The 18,637-nt window shown below is 38.1% G+C and overlaps 1 protein-coding gene across 1 annotated transcript in view; it reads left to right on the top strand.

The window, feature by feature from the left end:
* Nucleotides 1–16,399, top strand: part of ZNF804A (zinc finger protein 804A) — a 252,906-nt gene extending 236,507 nt beyond the window's left edge. The window contains exon 4 of the mRNA XM_026667885.2: nt 10,837–16,399. Coding sequence (XP_026523670.2) covers nt 10,837–14,083 — 3,247 coding nt within the window. The 3' untranslated portion in view covers nt 14,084–16,399. The remainder of the gene's footprint in view (nt 1–10,836) is intronic.
* Nucleotides 16,400–18,637: the final 2,238 nt, after the last annotated feature.

Here is an 18,637-nt window from a genome sequence, read left to right as displayed (position 1 = left end):
ACTACCGTATAAGACTACCCCTCTTCCGCACACCTTCCACTTTTGCACTTTTTTTTTTTTTTTTGACGCACTTTTCTGCTTTGGACAATTTTGAAATGAGCTAATCCAATTTTGAACCAAGAATATGCAAATAGCTATGGAGTTTAGAAATGAGTTTTAAAAATATTTTTCATTGCTTACCATTAAGCGTAAAATATGTTGTAAATAAAATGAGAACACAGGAAACGTTCTCTTCTCAATAATACAGCTGATCTCTCTCTCTCTCTCGCTCTCTCCACACACACATACACACACACACACACACCAAAAACCCGGACACTGAAAAGGCTGCCAAGGAACAGTATATTCAATGCCTTCTCTTTAATCAAGAAACAAGGAATTCCTTAGAATCTTTTTTTTTCCCCAAGTGGCCCCTCTTTAAAAAAAAAATGGAGGTAACACTTTCATTCAAAAAGTCTTCCAGTATCTGGAGTCGCTCAGACATATTGAAGTGAGGCAGGAGAGTAAGTGAAATTTGAAATGATCCAGCTACCGCTTTCTTCCTCCCGCTCGAAGGCCATTATCTCCACGTCAAAACGAACGAGGGGAGGCAAAGAAGCCAAACACGCTAAAAGGATCTCTTTATTTTCCTACACAAGGTCACACCTACTTTTCCGCATTCAAAGGACAACCTCTCCTCACCACCACCACACACACACACACACCCCAATACCCGCAAACAATGTTCTGGGCATTAATCACCATTGCTACATTAACCTGGTAAATTTATACCCTGCCTCCCCAGTGTTGCTTTGACGGCAGGATTTCACACAGCAGGGCGCTCGCCGCTCTCTTCTCCGCTCTCCCACCGTTCGCACATGTTGGAAGCACCATAAAAGCTGATAACCCACCCGGGGCTCCCCATCCTTAACCTACAGCCGCCCGCATGCAAAACCTGCGTGCAAAAGAAAAAGAAAAGTACGCCGCACGTGAGGATCTTCGAATCCTCTCCTCCCCACACCGCTAAGGAAGGAAGAGGGGGAAAGGTTGCAGCAGCGCGTGGTGAGTGACACCCGCCACACACACACACACACACACACACACACACACACACACACCGCCCCCCAGCCTCCCTCCCGGCTGCAACTCAAGCTCGAAGTGGGAGTCGGAGTCCTCCCGGCGTATAAGACGACCCCCCACTTGGAGGCATGTTTTTCAGGGCAAAAAAGTCGTCTTATACGCCGGCAAATACGGTATATAGTCAACTATGCTCATATTTCCCCTTTTCTGCCTTCCTATGTGTGCAACGTCTCCCATGATTTATTGGGGAAAAGGATGAATAAAATAAGTGTAACAAAATTATTCCATCTTGGCCTGTCTACTTCCTAAGAATCATGTTTCTGATATTATGAATACAGAAAAAGTGTAGCATAAAATGAATAATAGAAATGATAGAAAATCATCACCTCTACCCTATCAAATTGAGTTTGACATCTCCGATATAAATAGATTAAGTATGTTATCATGAGATGCGTAACAAAGAACAGAATCAAGCAAGAACTCTTAGTTATAATTGGGTAAAATATCTCAGCCGTTTTCTTAGCAAAGTAAACAAAACAAATTCTTTAAATAGAAAGTTACCAATCATTCTTCTAGGTATAGCTCATAATATAGGGAAAATCAGACTCTTCTTGTTAAAGTTTTAAAATAAAAGTACATAGTTGACAATCTGAGTCTGTTTCCACAGGGACAATTATTATTTATTATTTGTAATATTGTTAAATTGACCAATGGAAATTTTGGGCTCAATTGTGGTCATAAGTTGAGGACTATCTATACTCCCATTAATCTCATGTCAACAAATAGTTGAATATTTTAAGGCCACAATGATCCAAAAACTCATGAGTGGGAGAACCTCAATGTAAGAGTTCTTTTTCATTACCAGGACTACTGCCTAACTGATAATAAAGTCCATAGAAACAAGTAGAGATGGGAAGCAGTTTAATACAATATAATTCCTGAACCTGTATATGAACATAGATGTGATAAAGTTGATATAACCTTTTCTGAATTTTGGGGACAGTTTGCCTCAAACATATATACAAACTCTGTACATTATGAGAAATTGCACACAGGAACATGGATATTATGAAGAAATTACACAAAAACATATTTGATCAAATAGCTTCAAAATATGGATAAAATGCACATATTAGAAGAAAGCTATACAACAAGGAAGAGAACGATACAGAAATTAAAGATTTGAGATTAAAAAAAAAAAAGGAAACAAAGCAAAATCAAAGCTGTCAGATTTCCAGTAGTTGAAAGCTATTTAAGAACATGAAAAAGAATAGACATTACCATCTCAGGGATAAAATTCCTTAAGAATATTTGGATATTTGTTAAAAACCTTCAGAGCAAAGAAAAACAGATATGACAGTTATTCAAAGCTGACTTTTTCAGTCTGGATAGATAACTTTTTACTGGCTGAAGTTCTGTTTTATTTTGTCTAAGTGTAGCTGAGAGAAAGGTGACAGAATGATTTTACAGAAATAAACAGACACTTTATATTTTACTTTTTTTCCTAAAAAGTTTGGAGAGTATTTGTTGAATGTATAAGCATAACATATGTTTCTGTATCATTTTTTTCTTCCCCTCTATAAAACAGAGGTGAGAAACTATGACACCATTTTTAAACAGTTTGTCAAAAATTGACACTGGATTTCTAACATTCTGGCAGCCACAAATAAAGGTTTAATTTAAAGACTACAGGATGAAACATGAATATGAAATATGGCCTTCCTTTTCATGTACATTTTCTGTCCTTGGTGCATTTGCTATAAACCCAGAGAGAGTTAGTTTGATGTAACACGGGAATGTCAAGCAGATCTAAAATGGAAATAATTTCACTCCATCTTTTGCTGATTATCAGTGCTCCTTGTATGTTCCCTAAAGATAGTCTTCAAATATTCGAATTGCTTGCCAGTCTGGAATTAGACAAACATAAGGTGATCTTCAAAAACCTGGGAACCATTATGAAAATGTATGATTAGTCAAATGTTTAATTACATTAAGTAGTAACACCCACTCACAAGCCTACACAAGTCAACCTATAGTATAGAAACTGAACACAGATGATGCCTTGTGATTGCTGAACTCTCATACTTTTAGATCTCTCAAGTTTTACAACCTTTACTGAGATGCAGCCACACGTTCAAACTGCTAATAGCATAAATCATAACCCCTTAGCACCCTCTAAATTGTCTGGCTGCCATTTTAATGTCATTTCCTTCATTTTTGAAAGTGCTTCAGCTTTGCCCTAATTATGGAAATATTAAACCTATCGCAATATGGTGGCTACTTTTTCCCCAGTGATAAAAATGTGACTGGAAAAATTACAGTCCTCTGAAAAAACAAGATTCCCCAGCAAAGGGAATGCTAACAAGAAAGAATTGCAATATGAAAAATTCATTTCACAATTTATCCATGATCAAAACAAATCCACGATTTTCTATGGTAGGCTTGTCATTTTTCTAAAATCAAAATAGATATGAAATCTAGGTTGCCAAGTGTGAGGGGCCATAAATTCTTTATCCTTTTAGTAGTTGCTTTTATTTCCACTTATATGGATATTGTTTGTGCCATTTCAGGGATATCTCAATGACCAGGCACTTGAATTTGTTTGTTCCTAGGCCTACTTCTAAAATTCTGCCCTTTTAAATTTTTATAAGGCCTTGTAGAAGTAAAAACAAAATCTTTTAGCTTTTGGAAAAGCAGCACTGCCTGGATTCAGTAAGTGTTGAGACAACACTCCAGTGAAAGGAGTTTCTTTGTTATACTAGCAAAATGCAGTAGCTATTCATGCCAGCAAAGATATCCATGCATGAAGAGTCAAAGGGGGAAACAATACAAATTCCATTCCTTTTGTACATGTACATTATATAAATTTTACTCACATAATGTCACACTCATCAATCAAATGATTGGATCTTATTTTGCAATGGCATAGAGCTTCTTCCATTTGAGGAAAAACCCCAATCCCACAGATGCCTCTGCTCTGTAGGACAGAAGAACACCATGGGGTTTGGGGGAGCCATTTTGTCCAAGTCTTCAGAAAAGCAAAGATTATCTTCAGAATTTGCCTTCAGTTTGCAGTTAGGTCAACAGTTTTAATTAACATAACTCTTGTTTCTTCTACATTCTCTGTCTCTGGATCTCCACTAAAGCTAAATTAATACTTTTTAGTTGATTACATTATTTCTTTTACCCATGGCTTTAATTGTGTTAAATGATGTATTTTACTCCAAATCAGAAAATGTATCAAAGAATATATTAATTTATATAGTCAGAACCTAAGTAACTAAAATGGGTGATATTCAGGTCCTTCTTTTAACCTAATGCACAGCAAAGATCTGGTTCACCGAAAATATTTAGCCTCATAAGCAGTATAAAACTAAGAATTTTGCTTGTTGCAGCCTAGCTTTTATATTATTTCTTTTTCTCTTGCTTCTCAAGCCTTTGTAACCTTTAAATAACTCACAGCTAGAGGGCCATATCCAATTCCCCATGCTGTGCTAATGATAGTGTTATACTTAATGGTATATTTATTAATGGGGGTACTTCAGAGAGGGTGAAGGACAGTGGATCAACCTATACATATCTGAAATTGCAAGCTGGATCCCTGGGGTACAGTATACATTTAGACGCTGCTATAAATGTTTTAGAACTGCAGTTAAAGAGTCCTACATCAGAGAAAATGCAAGCCCGGCTGGTAGAGGGTTGCTGTGGCTCTTAAAGCAACTGTTCCAAATGACTACAGGAGGTTCTATGCTTCTATTCTCACAACAATTTTGGCATCTAATAGGAATGTGTTTAAAGGTCATTTTAAAATTGTTTCCACACCATGTATTAAAAAGTAGTTAAGGGGGCTGCTATGAGGCTTCTAATTCAGCTGTGATTGCCTCCTGGGAAATCATCATCAACAGCAAGACTCCTAAAAGGGCTTAGAGAGCCCCAGTCACCTGAGAGAGCACGCCATAAAGTGGGCAGGAGCCATTTACCTCATCAAGCTCAACTCCATGCTAGGAACAGAAATCCAAATTAAGCATCCATGATAGCTTCCGCTAAAATATATGCACTGAAGGGGGGGGGCAACTTCTCTAGGTAATTGATTCTATTGCTACATTCTCTTACAGTCAAAAAGTACCCTCCCCTTCCTAATAAGTTAAAGTTTGACTTCCTGCAACTTAAATCTATTATTCTTCACCCTGCATTCCAGAATGAATAGGTCTTGTCCTTCTGTGAAACATCCTTGCAGATATCTTAAGAACACTGTCAAATCCTCTCTTACACATCCCAGAGCTCAGTACTGCCTTTTCCTTCAAACTATTCTTCATTCACGTTCTACCCTTTCTTCATCCTAGTTGGATTGCTATAAGCTGAACCGAGTTTATCTGAATCTTTATTAAAGTGTGCCGACAAGGATCGGATCCTTCTGTTTTGATGTGTCTGACCCGTATAGAATAAATATATTTCCCATAATTTGGAAATTATGTTGAGGCAGCCTAAAGTTACATTTGCCTTTTGGCAACCAAATCAAATGGTGAGCAAGTAGAATACCAAGAACCTTTTCACAGATATTCTCCATCATATATTTGCCCAGTTGACGTCCCTAAGAACTTTGTCTTGGTTACATTTCTCTAACTTATCATGATCAATTAAAATTGTCTGAATTAGTAGATCTCTATCTGTTATTTTATCTTTCTAATCCAATTCTGAACCTTTTGAAAATCTAATGAGTATTACTTTCACTTCTTTCTCAAACCCATTAATGAAATTTTAAAAGAGCACTGGGTTGAGGACTAAGCAATTCCAGTCCTCCTTTTAATAAATCCCATCCATTTGTTCGATTCTAATTATGAGAATCATATCTCTACATCTCAATTATTAAATTATATTTCTTTCCTGTAATTGTTGAAGTTAATTATGTTCATCTTTTGAAAAAAATAATGAATATAGTGCATAGAATTGTTCATGAATAGTGCTCATTCTTATCCTTATGTCATTTTCTTCAAGAGAGTACAAGTCCCCGTCCAGTTCATACTGAAGCACCATTCAAGCCGCTTCTGGGTTGAAAGAATTAATTGATAACAGAGTAACATAAGAACAGAATAATAGAGTTGGAAGGGACCCTGGCAGTCTTCTAGCCCAACCCGCTACTCAAGAAGGGGATACTATACCATTCAAAACAAGTGGTTATCCAGTCTTCTTAAAAGTCTCCAGTGATGGAGCACCATTATCATTACATCATCATTGTAATGGGACACTTGTGAGGGCTCATTTCATGTCCCATCAAAGAGCTGGAGTGAATGAAGGGAGCTCACCCCACCATGCAGCAGCACTCAGGTCTCAAACACGGGCTTGTTAACATCCAACCCAGCAGCATAACCATGTGAGCCACCATGTCATATCTGGACATAATAAACCTCTGTGATCATATTAAGAGCAACTGCGTTCTCTCGCTGATGATGTAAAGCTGTTCAATACCACAGACAATACTGCTACCCTTCAGAAAGATCTTGACTATGTATTAGAATGGTCAAACAAATGGCAACTTCAAATCTCAACAAATAAATGCTCTGTCTTACATATTGCCAAAAAAAAATAATCAGAAAATAAAATACAAGCTGAATAGTCAAGACCTTGTTGATGATCCAGGCTCTGTAAAGGACCTTGGAGTACTCATCTCTAATGATCTAAGTGCTAGAGCCCACTGTAACTACATAGCCAAAAAGGCATTAAGAGTTGTTAACCTAATCCTATGTAGCTTCTTCTCTGGTAATATCACACTACTAACTAGAGCATACAAAACATTTGCTAGACCAATACTCGAATACAGCTCATCAGTCTGGAACCCACATTATGTATCTGATGTTAGCACAGTTGAGAAAGTCCAGAAATATTTCACAAGAAGAGTTCTCCACTCCTCTACTCGTTGTAGAATACCTTATGCCACCAAACTTGAAATTCTAGAGCTAGAAAATCTAGAATTATGCCGTCTTCAGTCTGATCTAAGTATGGTATATAAAATCATACATTGCAATGACTTACCTGTCAATGAATACTTCAGCTTCAACCATAACAACACAAGAGCACACAATAGATACAAACTCAAGGTTAACCACACCAAACTTGATTGCAGGAATACGACTTTAGCAACAGAATGGTCAATGTCTGGAATACTCTACCTGTGGTTTCTTCCCCAAACCCCCAAAACTTTAACCTTAGACTGTCTACTATTGACCTCACCCCTTTCCTAAGAGGTCTGTAGGGCATGCATAAGCGCACCAACATGCCTACCGTCCCTGTCCTATTGTTTCTTTTATTTTTCTTATATGTACCCATTTCATGTATTCATAACTATGTATATACTTATACCTATTATCTTGTAAGCAATTGACAAATCAAATAAAGAAAGAAAAATAAAATAAATAATTTCATCCGAATTGTCTACTCCACCCCATGCTCCTGAGGAACTTATCCTCAACAATCTCACATTCTTCAACCAAACATTATTGTTACTCCTTGTGAAATGCAATAATTTCATGATATTAGTTTAACATCCAGAAAATGCTGATCATAATCCTGGAAACCAAATCCTTCCCACAAACGTAATTTTAACAGGTAGTCAGTCATTTTCTATATTCTTTTTTCCTTGTCCAGTCATCTTTTTACAGACTGAAAGGATGAATGAGAATACTATCTGAGCTCATGAGTTGTGTAGTTTCAATGCTGCCTATAATTGGTCTTGGTGGTATCATTTCAGATCCAAAAGTCAAATTCAAGACAAATTCTATCTTTCTCTGACACAAAAAGCCTATGGAAAATGCTCAATTGTTATTCTGTCCCTGTAGCTTGCAGATACTATAATTGGCTAGTTCATTTGCCCAGATATAAGGGAAGGAGCTAGTAGTTAAATGTAGACTGGAATCACAGTACATTTTTCATAAAAGATGGTTACATTAGACCAAATGAAAGATTTCACTACTGTATAGGTGCTCAGTTTTCCAGGAAACCGAATGTTTTGCATGGAAAGAAATGTGACCTAATTAATGAGGCTGAGTGGAATACCTGAATATTTTTGCAGCATATTTCTCTGTGTGGTAAAAGTTTTATTAGATCATCTTGTTATATTTCTTTTTTAAAAATTGTAATTGTCTTTACCACAATAAATATTAATGCATATTATTTATATCAAAATCCACCACAGTAAACAATAGGGGTTCTTTGTGAGGATAGAGTGCTACTAAGACTAACATAAAGTGTCAAGCAGTTGCACACATTGATCTGTGTTCCAGAATCTTTGGTAATATTTAATGCGGGGGTAATCTTAAAAATTCCAAGAGGAAAAAACAATGTTAGAGAATGGTTCATTTAGGCAGGTTTTATCTAACAGAAATTCTGATGTTGATCGGGGTTTTAAAGTGAGTCATCAGTGGACAATTACAAGATCCATACCTCAAGAAGGTTGTAAGTGGGATCCTCTTCAGTATTAGTGCTCCTCAATCTGACTAGTGTCCCTAGGAATCATAAGGGAAAGAAAAGCAAGGTGCAATCCATTCACTCTCATTCAATGTCCTTTTCTATAGTTTATTGGCACCTAGGTTGTGTGGAGTATGGTTCTAAGAATTCTAGTTCATTACGAGTTATGTTAATATATTTGCAGAATGTCTAAATAGGGAATGCTGGCTAAGTGCAGGCAGTTACAGAAATTGATCTCAGAGGAAAAGGACAAGTCGGTGGAAGAAGGGAATGGAAAGGTGGGAGAGGTGTTCCCAATGAGCCATTGAGAACATAGTGCTCAAGAAACTCCAGATTCTTGGAACTACTTTTGGGCAGAGAAATATTTCTGCCTTTATTTTTACCACTTTTTATGCCATCATAACAAAAACCTTAGAAATTATTACAGAAGAGGGGAGAATTTCAGTAAATATGAGGCTGAGATGAAATTCTTATATGTAACATATGGTAATTTTACAGCTGCATTCATGATACTTTCTATCATTTCCAAAGGAAAATGTCATGAGGGAATTCTTCCCATTGGGCTTTCTCAGTGGCAGTACTGCTGTTACTGGAAAGGGGAATACATATCCTTGAAAAAATGATTGGTGGAACTTTTTTCCCTTGGAGAAATCATCCACTTAGCCAGTATTATTTGATTGGAAATTCAGAACCACAAGTGAAGAGGAAGTGAAGCAGGAACATAGGGGAAACTTAGAAGACAGCTGGTGAGTCTGTGGAACTGATTAGTTGCATTGAATGAGAGTTGTTTGGCTAATGGAATGAAGCTGTATGTTTCAATTTTGGTGAATGGGTTGTGTGTTGTTTGCTTGCCCTGCATATGGTATCGGAGGATGATGGGCTGTTGAAAAGCAATTTGTGCTCAGTAGTATGAAGAATTAACGCTGCTGGTGACAGAAGTTATAAATTACTAGTAACTATTCCATAAAAGCCTAAGAAAGTTTGGATATAACACTGTCTTTAGAAATTAAAAAAAAAGATGTCAGTACAGGTAATCCTCCACTTATGACCACAATTGAGACTGGAATTTCCATCATTAAGTGATTTTCCATCATTAAGTGTGATGTCACTTAGCAGCAGAACTCCCCACACTCCCCATTGCTATCATTAACCAAATTCCATAGGTCATTAGCTGATGACCCATCCCAAGTCAAGCCATTCCAGGCTTGGTCCCTTCCAGCTCCAAACTAAGATAAGGTAAGGGATTGCCTTTGACTGCACCCACCAACACATCTCCCCTCCCCATCTGTGCTGTTTTGACTGTCTGAACCTTTCTTTGCAGAGTGGCAACCAGTCTCAGAACTGCACAAGTCTGGGGCTTCTTGTTCCTCTGTGGCTCATGGGCTTCTTGGCATGCCATGGCTCTGAGGTTGCGAGAAGGCCATAAGCTGCAGTGTAGCACAAAGCTGCAGCTGCCCCTAGAAGCCTCACTCCCTCCCCCCATCCCAGCCAGGTACTACAAAGCCACCATTCCCTGGGAAGTCCCAACAGCACAGCCCAAAGCCATGGCAACCCCAACAGCATGGAGCAAAGCTGCAGCATCGCAAGAAGACCAAATAACATGGTGCAAAGCCATAAAATCACAGGAAACTCTACAAGCATGGTGCAAATGGCAGCTCAACTGCCCTCACTTGCCTCACACTAAGTCCTCTGCCACCCCACATTCCACTCTTCTCCATTTTTTTTTTGCTCCTAATGTTGCTTTTGTTGCTCCTGCCCTAGCAGTTGCTGGCCACATGAGGCCATCTTATCCAGGTTTCATGAGGAAGTCATCTTATGCAACCTTGGGAAGAACGTTGCATGCAGCCAACAGTTGCCCCACAAAGTGTCAGTTGGGGAATGCTTGGTCAACAGCAGGAGCAAGATAGAAATGATCATCTAGGGTGGCAGGGATGGCAGAGTGCAGGAGGCTGAAAAGGCATAGATGAGGGGGACCTAGATGGTGGGATAAAGTGCCCCACTGGTTCTAAGTGCCTGTCAAGGACCCAAATTTTGGTTATGTGACTACGGGGATGTTGCAACAGCTATGACTTTAGCAATCAGTCTTTATTCAGCCTTACCATACTTTCAAACAGTCACTGAACAAATGGTTGTAAATCAAGAATTACCTGTATATGAATAGTTTTTGACTTTAAATTGTCAGGATTATGTTTATATTGTAAAACTTTATATTATAAAAGAAAACAACATCGCTGCATTATTAATTGAGCATTTCTCATGCATTTGAATTCAGTATGATTTGCACTGATAGAAAAGTTTTGTTTTGTTTTGTTTCAGTGCTCCAGGAAGTGGTCCTATGTTCAGATCTACCACGGTTATGGTCCGAGATAATTTTAATGAAATTCCTCAATGCAGTCTCATTGACTCTACCAAAAAGGAACAAAACTTCAACTTTGCTCTGTTGCACAGTTCGAAGACTTCTAGCAATGTTTCATCTGTTGCACCAGTGATTCCTGAAACTCCGGCTAACAGTGGACCAGACATTAAGCTTGGAGATCAAGTACAGGGATTCCATGGGCATAAAGTAGGGTTTTCTTTTGCATTTCCAAAAAAAGCATCCATCAAACTAGAATCCTCAGCTGCTGCTTTCTATGAATATAATGATGAAACATCAGCTGAACATGGAGTTAGTCGAAGAAGTCGGTTTGTTCCTGGGCCAGGGAATCTTCCAGTCTCATCAGCAGAAGAAATAGCCTTTTGTTTTGATGAGAAACCTAGTTCCATTGCTCCATTGATGGAGAAACATGATGTTGACAGTGCAGAGTCAATCCCAGCACAAGATTCAAATGGACCACCCACTGAAGGGAATGGGATACAGCATTTCCCAGAATTGAGACACCCTTTTTCTCATATAAAAGGACCTGGGTTTGTTGATTCGGACAGCTGTGGCACTGAGGTAGATTCTTTAGCATTACCCAATGAAATTCTAACCAAGGGAACTTTGGGGAGCCAAACCCTTCCTGTGGAAAGCAATGGTAATGAATTCATGGGAAATGAATGTGTAGTCTTACCTGTGAACGAAGAACATTTATCACAGCACAATACCCAAGAAGAAAATGATTCAAACATTAGCAATGATTCAGTCACTTCTGAAGTTGAAATTAAAGAATGCACACCTGATGGACCAATTCCAGCTAATTCTGAAGGGGAAATTAGAACTCTGCCTAATAAACAAATTCCATCAAAGAGGCTTTGTGAGCCATTTGTTCCTGTACTTAACAAACATGGATACACTATCCTTCAGTGGCCGTGTGAAATGTTACTTTACACAAAAACAGAGCCATCTATTTCATACAGTTGTAATCCTTTATGTTTTGACTTCCGGTCATCAAAATCAAGTGAGTCCCTGGAGAAAAATAAACAGCCATCAAATATTCCTAATTCAGCGCAGAAGATTGAGTCTGGCCAGGATTTGGACTGCAATCATCCAAATGAATCTCTTTCAGAGAATAGTGTTTGTGCAGCTGTGGCACCAATTTCCTCAACAGAGAGCTGTAATCTTGAGAAAAAACAAGATGAATTATCCTTAGATCCTTCACAGTCAACTGGGAAAAATGGAACACATCAAAACATTATCAAGTCTGCTGGTGAACAAGAAAACAAAGGCTGGAACAAAAGGACACATGAAAAAAGATTTTACAGGAATAAGAAAAGGAAAAGGAGGAGAAAGCAGTGCTATCACCATTATGAGGAAATGACTGAGCTCACTGCTAAAATTTCTCCAGTAGCTGAACAGAAAAATAACTTTATTGAATTTGATAAACATCAGAAGCTTCACAGCACCATGGAACAAGGCATAAATGAAAGTCAGTTAGGAGATTCAGTTCTGGAACAATTAGAGGAAACAGACAAAATTCCTGAGAAAGAGGACAATGACTATCCTAGGACTATATCTATAATTACACATGTCCATAGGAATCAAAGTCCTCAGACAATTTGTAACACAAATGACAGTAGGAACTGTTGCATTAATTCTAACCATTTATGGACAAAGAGCAAACCAATCTGTCACAGACAATCAAATAAAGTGGGATCTAATTCTGGAAGCTGCAATTCAGTTTATTCTAGACCATTTTGTGATTGGACCACCACAAGACAATGTAGTAGCCCAGACCATAAACATTTAAGCCATTATTCAGATAAAAAATGCACAAATCAGTCACAACCCATCAAAAGAGCTTACAATTCTGTCACTGATGAACCAGAAAGATCCCACAGAAAGCGAAGATATCATACCCACTCCTATTCTTCAGATGAAAGTTCAGCGGCACAAACATGTTTTTCAGAAGAGAACGTCAGGCAGCTTAGCAAATTAGAAGTAGCTTGTAAGCCGAAACGGAAGCGAAGGAGAAAAAGAATCAGGATTCATGATATATTTATAGAGAGGATACCAGAAAAGAATATCAGTGTTGGATCTCCAACAGAAGTTGTGAAATTTGAGGATTTGCCCAAAAAATTAACTGAAGAAAATGCAGAGCAAACGAATTCCCATTCCAGTGCAGAGTATGCAAAAAGCATAGAAAGCAAAATGCAGCCAGTTGGAAGTCAAACTGATTCACCATCTGAACATCTAGTTTCATCAGAAAATATCCAAGACTCAAATTGTTCCATCACGGAGCCTACTCCTTGTCTGGAAGAATCCACACTTTCTGTTTCTCCTGTTATTGAACATAGCATTTCAGCAACAGGAAAATCCAAGGATATGCTGGAAGGACAAAAACAGAAAAATGAGAATGCCCCTGAAATCCAGGTTTCCCTTAAAATGTCCACCTCTGAAAAACATCCAAACCAATCTCCCCCTAAAGGCTTTCTGTGTCCTAATGAAGTTGCTGAGCCTGCACCACAGGAGAAACGAAATCCATCAACCAACGAGTGGCTGAGGTATGCCCCGGATATATTGAACAGTATGCCTCCTTTGCACTTGAAGGAAACTCACATGAACAGCCATGCTTTCTTAACCACAGAACAGATCCTCACTCCATTCACCTTCCCTGAACATGCTCTGCTCTTGCCCAACGAAAACCATAACAAATTCAAGGATCTACAGCTGGAGGCCTACCACCAGATCATTCAGCAAAACATGTTGGCAAGTAAGATGAAGCTGACCTTTCCTCCAGCTGCACTTCAACCTTCCAGTGCTCCTCTCCCACCCCTCCCCTTGCAGCAGCAGCCTCTCTGTTCTACCTCTGTCACCATGATCCACCACACTGTTCTTCAGCAGCATGCGGCGGCGGCAGCTGCCGCCGCTGCTGCCACAGCAAGTACGTTTAAGGTTCTTCAGCCTCACCAGCAATTTCTTTCCCAGGTCCCAGCTCTTTCACGAGTCCCTTTACCTCATTTGTCCCTTGGGCCGAGGCTATGCCCTACAGGCCACACAGCCATGGTTGGGCCACCCCAGTTGCCGCTCATCCCAGCATCAATACTCCACTCAAGCCACTTGGCTTTTCCTCCTTTGCCGCACACTCTGTTCCCATCCCTCCTGTCCCCACATCCTGCTGTTATTCCATTGCAGCCCCTCTTTTAGGACCCTCTGAACAGTTTAAATGAAAGAGGAAATCTTACATTGAAGGAACACAAACAGTGTTGATCAAAATCCAAGAGAAATCCTTCTACGAGTAGCCTAAAATTAAAAGGTTATTAAAGCCTCTGGACTGGGAATTTATTTGCTATTGGGTTAACAATGCAAATATTTATGTGTAAAGTGCAGATTCATAATAAAGTTAAAGCACTGAATAGTCTTTATATAGATATAGATATAAATGTATGTATGTATGTATGAAGATCATGATTTAAAATATGTTAACATGTATATAAACTATATTTATAGTACTGTAAGTTATGTTGTAAAGTATGCACTTTGTTTTTTTAAATATATTTGTGTATTTGCACCTAAGTAATGTTTAGACAAAGCCGATGCACTATGTTTTGTACAACATTCCTTATAAACATAAATATAGTGAGAAAATTTCTCCTGCAATAATCTTCATTTGTTATGAATTTAAATTTGTTGTTTTTTTTAAAAAAAGCATTTATTCTCAGCCTTATATATACTTTTTTCTACCATTTAAACAGTAGTTTCCTCTAGCTTTGGATAATCAAAATTCCAAGTATACTGTGATTTATCATTAAGACCAGGAAGTAAAATCCTTAAGGGGAACAATCTTATTGAACAGAAGACAAAGGGTAATTGATCTGATTGTATTAGCAGCTTGATGCTGTGGATTGAGACAATATCTCCCAATTTTGTGGTATGCCTCAATGGCTAATTTGAAAGGGGGGGAATCTAAAGGAAATCAGATGCTTTATTTTGGTTAATAGCCAACATCTGGGTAAACAGAATTATTCCAAAATCCAGCTCTGGTCAAGTCATTACTCCTCTGATTTTTCTAACTCTTCTTCTGCATGGTTGTTTAAAAAATCTCCAAAGCCAGAGTGAGAAATCAAATAATCCAATATAGCCTTCCCATCATTTAGCCTGCCTGCCTCAAGCAACCGGTCACAACCACAGGAAATGCTGTTGATTCCATCTTCTTTATACTTCATACTCATGCTGAAAATAGTGAAACTTCCTGCTAACTACATCAATGCAATCAACACAGAGGCAGAGGCAGGTTCAGCAGGGGAATTCAGCAAAGGTCAGTTATCCCACCTTAAACATTTAGAAATATTTGGCAGTGGATCACTTTGCTATGATTCCCCGCCCGCTGCCAATAATAAATGAGGAATGGATTGTGATCTTGATGGCAAGTGGTGGCTGTGTATTCCTAACGAATATTGTGCTAGGTAGAAAACTCACAAGACAAGTAATCAGCTTTAAGTCTAAAAATATGAAACATTTATCATGCTGTGTCTGTTTTCTGGTAACTATAATTTTCTTTTTTTTAATAATCATTCAAAAGCAGTTTGTCATTGCTTTTTTCCTAGGTTTTTTTTTACATTAACTGTCTAGCCTATATTTCTTCATGCTCTCCCATCCAAAAGCTCCCTTGTTTCAAAACTTCTTAGTTGTTCAACATTTTTCCAAATTAGCTATTTAAGGTAGATTTTCAATTTGTTAGGTACATCTTTTCTGTTTAAGATGGATTTATGGACAGAAATGGTTTGGCCAGGGGTCTCTACTTGTGGCAACTTGTGGACTTAACTCCTAGAATTCCTCAGCCAACGCTGCCAGTCCTTAAAGTTGTCAAGTTTGGAGAACACTGGTTCAGGCAAATAAAAGGAACAATTCAAAAAATAACAGTTGAGTAGGGCCTATTGAATTTCTCTCAACAGATTTTGAGTAGAGAGAAGAAAATACAATATAGAGTCATGGTGGCAGTATTCAGAACAAGCTACAGTGATGTCAAAATGACAGGTAATATCATGCATTATACCCATGCCACAACATCTAACACAATTATGTAAGTCATATTTGCATGATGATGTCATCACAAATATGTCAATTGTCTCCCATTCTCCTGTACAAGCATCCATGGGCACCAGCACAATTGTTGATGTGAAAAAGAAGAAGAAACACTGTCTGTTCACGAAAAATTCCCAAATTACTCAGTTCTTTGCAGTTTAATTACTCTGCACTCCCTTTGAAGAGGAAAATCTGATGAAAAATCTCGTCCCAGTTTGGTCAACAACAGGCACAATCCTGTGCCATTAGTGATGCTGGCTGAAACTGATGAAAGTTGAGCTGCAAAGCCTCTGGAGACCTGTCTTAATCATAGATGCAATACTTTTTATTAACATCCTTTTGAACATTGATCTTGAGCTGTCAGCAACTGTGCACAAGGAAGCGTAGAGAAATAAAATGATGTGTGTAAGAACCAACCCTTAACTTTGCATTCAAGAATACTACAGTTTTGCACTTGAGATTGATCCTTAAATGGATAAAACCTTTACAACTTCTTACTTCTGATTTTTTACACTTGAGATTACACTTGAGATTGATCCTTAAATGGATAAAACCTTTACAACTTCTTACTTCTGATTTTTTTCTTAGGTTCACACTGCCATTTTTATAGTCAAAACCTTTTGTTTTGTGTCTAGTATTCCTCTTACTTTGCTTATGCTACATTTATTCATTTCTTTTATATGACAAAAAGTGATGCTTGGAATGACTAATAATCTACTCAAGATAAAATGACATTATAATAAAAAAATGTAAACACCAAAATGAAAAGGACCTTGCTACTATTCAACACATACTTGTTTGCCTTGATGATACAACATGATGGGTTTCTTAGGTTTTTTTTTTCCAATTCCAGTCCAAAGGTGATGATGGAGGTAGAACTGAGAACAAAAGTGATAGACAAGTAGTATCACATTTTCATATTGCAGTTTGGCTTCTGGGTCTCAAAAGTTGGAAGGGGAAGTCTCCTTTCCCTGGTGGCTTTCTGTGAATATCTTGCCAACAGTCATGAGAATGTGTAATTAGGCCAAGCATGGGATATTAAAATAGTTGATTAGATAGTTTGTTAGTAAATCAAATAATAAACCAAAATATTATTTTTAATTTGCAAATGTGCTTATTTCTTAATATTCAATATGCTTGTTTCATGATATTCTTTCAGCTGCAATCCTATACAGTTTCTTCCATCAGCAACAGAGGGAGAAGCTGACCTTCAGAGCTGAAAGTCTAAATTAAATTCTCTGAAAAATATAACATTTTCCCCCCAGTATTTATTATATTGGATGTTAGTTTAGCTGAGTTGTACCCATTTTGAGAGTGGTCCAGAAAATTAATTTAGATAAGATATGGATTTATAGGATCCATAGCCTCCTGATTTTCAAGAAGGGACTGATACATATTTTAGCCATGGTTGGTCATCCATTTCCTCTCTTTCTCCCTCCCTCCCTCCAGAATAGGAAAATGGAAATACTGCTCTTCTGTCAAGTGTGGACATCAGGTAATTCAGGCAGTTCAAATGTATATAAGGATTTATTGCATGCTAAAGCTTTCTACAAGAATCTGAACAGTCAAAGCAAATTGGTGGTAGATAAGAGCCAATGGAATTCAAGGTGGAATGGACTTAGATCTTTTGTGGGAGCAAGGGAACCCAAGACTGATGACGTGTTTGACCCCTCCCTTGGGCTCAGTCTGGTTATCTCCTACATCTTCCTTTTTTTCCCCACTTTGCAGGATTTATGTTAGCAGAGCTTTGGATCCTGCTGGATGTTTGTTGTCGGGATAGTATTGCACTGTAACTATTTGTCTAAGAGCAGTTCCACAGATCTCCAGGATTATGTCATCGTCCTGATAGAGAAGTAGAAGAAAGGTGGTCCTTTGGTCCTGACTTGAAAACAAGGGCAAAAATGTTGCTACCTTCACACAACAAAGGGCAAGCAGTTGCCATGCTTGCTTTTGGAGGAAAAGGAGCAGGGAAGGGTTTCTTTGCACCATGTAGCGGGATGGAAGGATTGATCCTGGAGTGACCAATTGGAGCCCTGAAGATTGCTGACCACCCTTAGGCTCACCCTCTTTGCAAATCCATTGGAGAACTGAATTTCTGTCTAGACTATTTCCATCCAGCTTCAGTTTCCCTCAGAATGATTCCAAGATAGAAGCTCTGATATAAGCACTTCTCCACTAATTGGTAAACAGGCCTTCTTAGAACCAGGTCAAGGGGCTTGTGTGGATGACCATAAAACTGAAGATATAAATCCAGTGAACTTACTTCTAGAGAATACAAATTCAACTAAAACTAGCAATTTTGAAGAAGCATTCAATTACAAGAATATCAGCTATGCTGGAATTCTTCTGTCAGTTTCCCGTATGGTTAAATATTTTTACTCTGAATAATGCTGCCAAGCTTTGGAAAAGTTTAGCAAGTTTTGTTCTTGTTTTGTTTCTTCAAAGTTTCTTTTTTTCTAAATCTCTTGGGTCCACACAATTAATTAATCTTTGGATTGCAATGATATACTAAATGAGATCATAGATTTTGTTAAATTGCTTCTCGTTCCCAAAAGAGAAACATGGGCAATTGATTGAAAAGTTAATATGTTCCACCTAAATGAGAAATATCATTTTTTTTAACTCCCTGACCTTGGAAAACAGTAATCTGACCATTCCACAAACATTTAGGAAGTT

The sequence above is a fragment of the Notechis scutatus genome, chromosome 1, assembly GCF_049901735.1.
Source record: "Notechis scutatus isolate UNSWTSFEM ecotype Mainland chromosome 1, rNotScu1.2, whole genome shotgun sequence".
Lineage (NCBI taxonomy): Eukaryota > Metazoa > Chordata > Lepidosauria > Squamata > Elapidae > Notechis > Notechis scutatus.
Note: the sequence above shows the minus strand (reverse complement) of the source record. Positions and strands in the feature narration are given on the sequence as shown.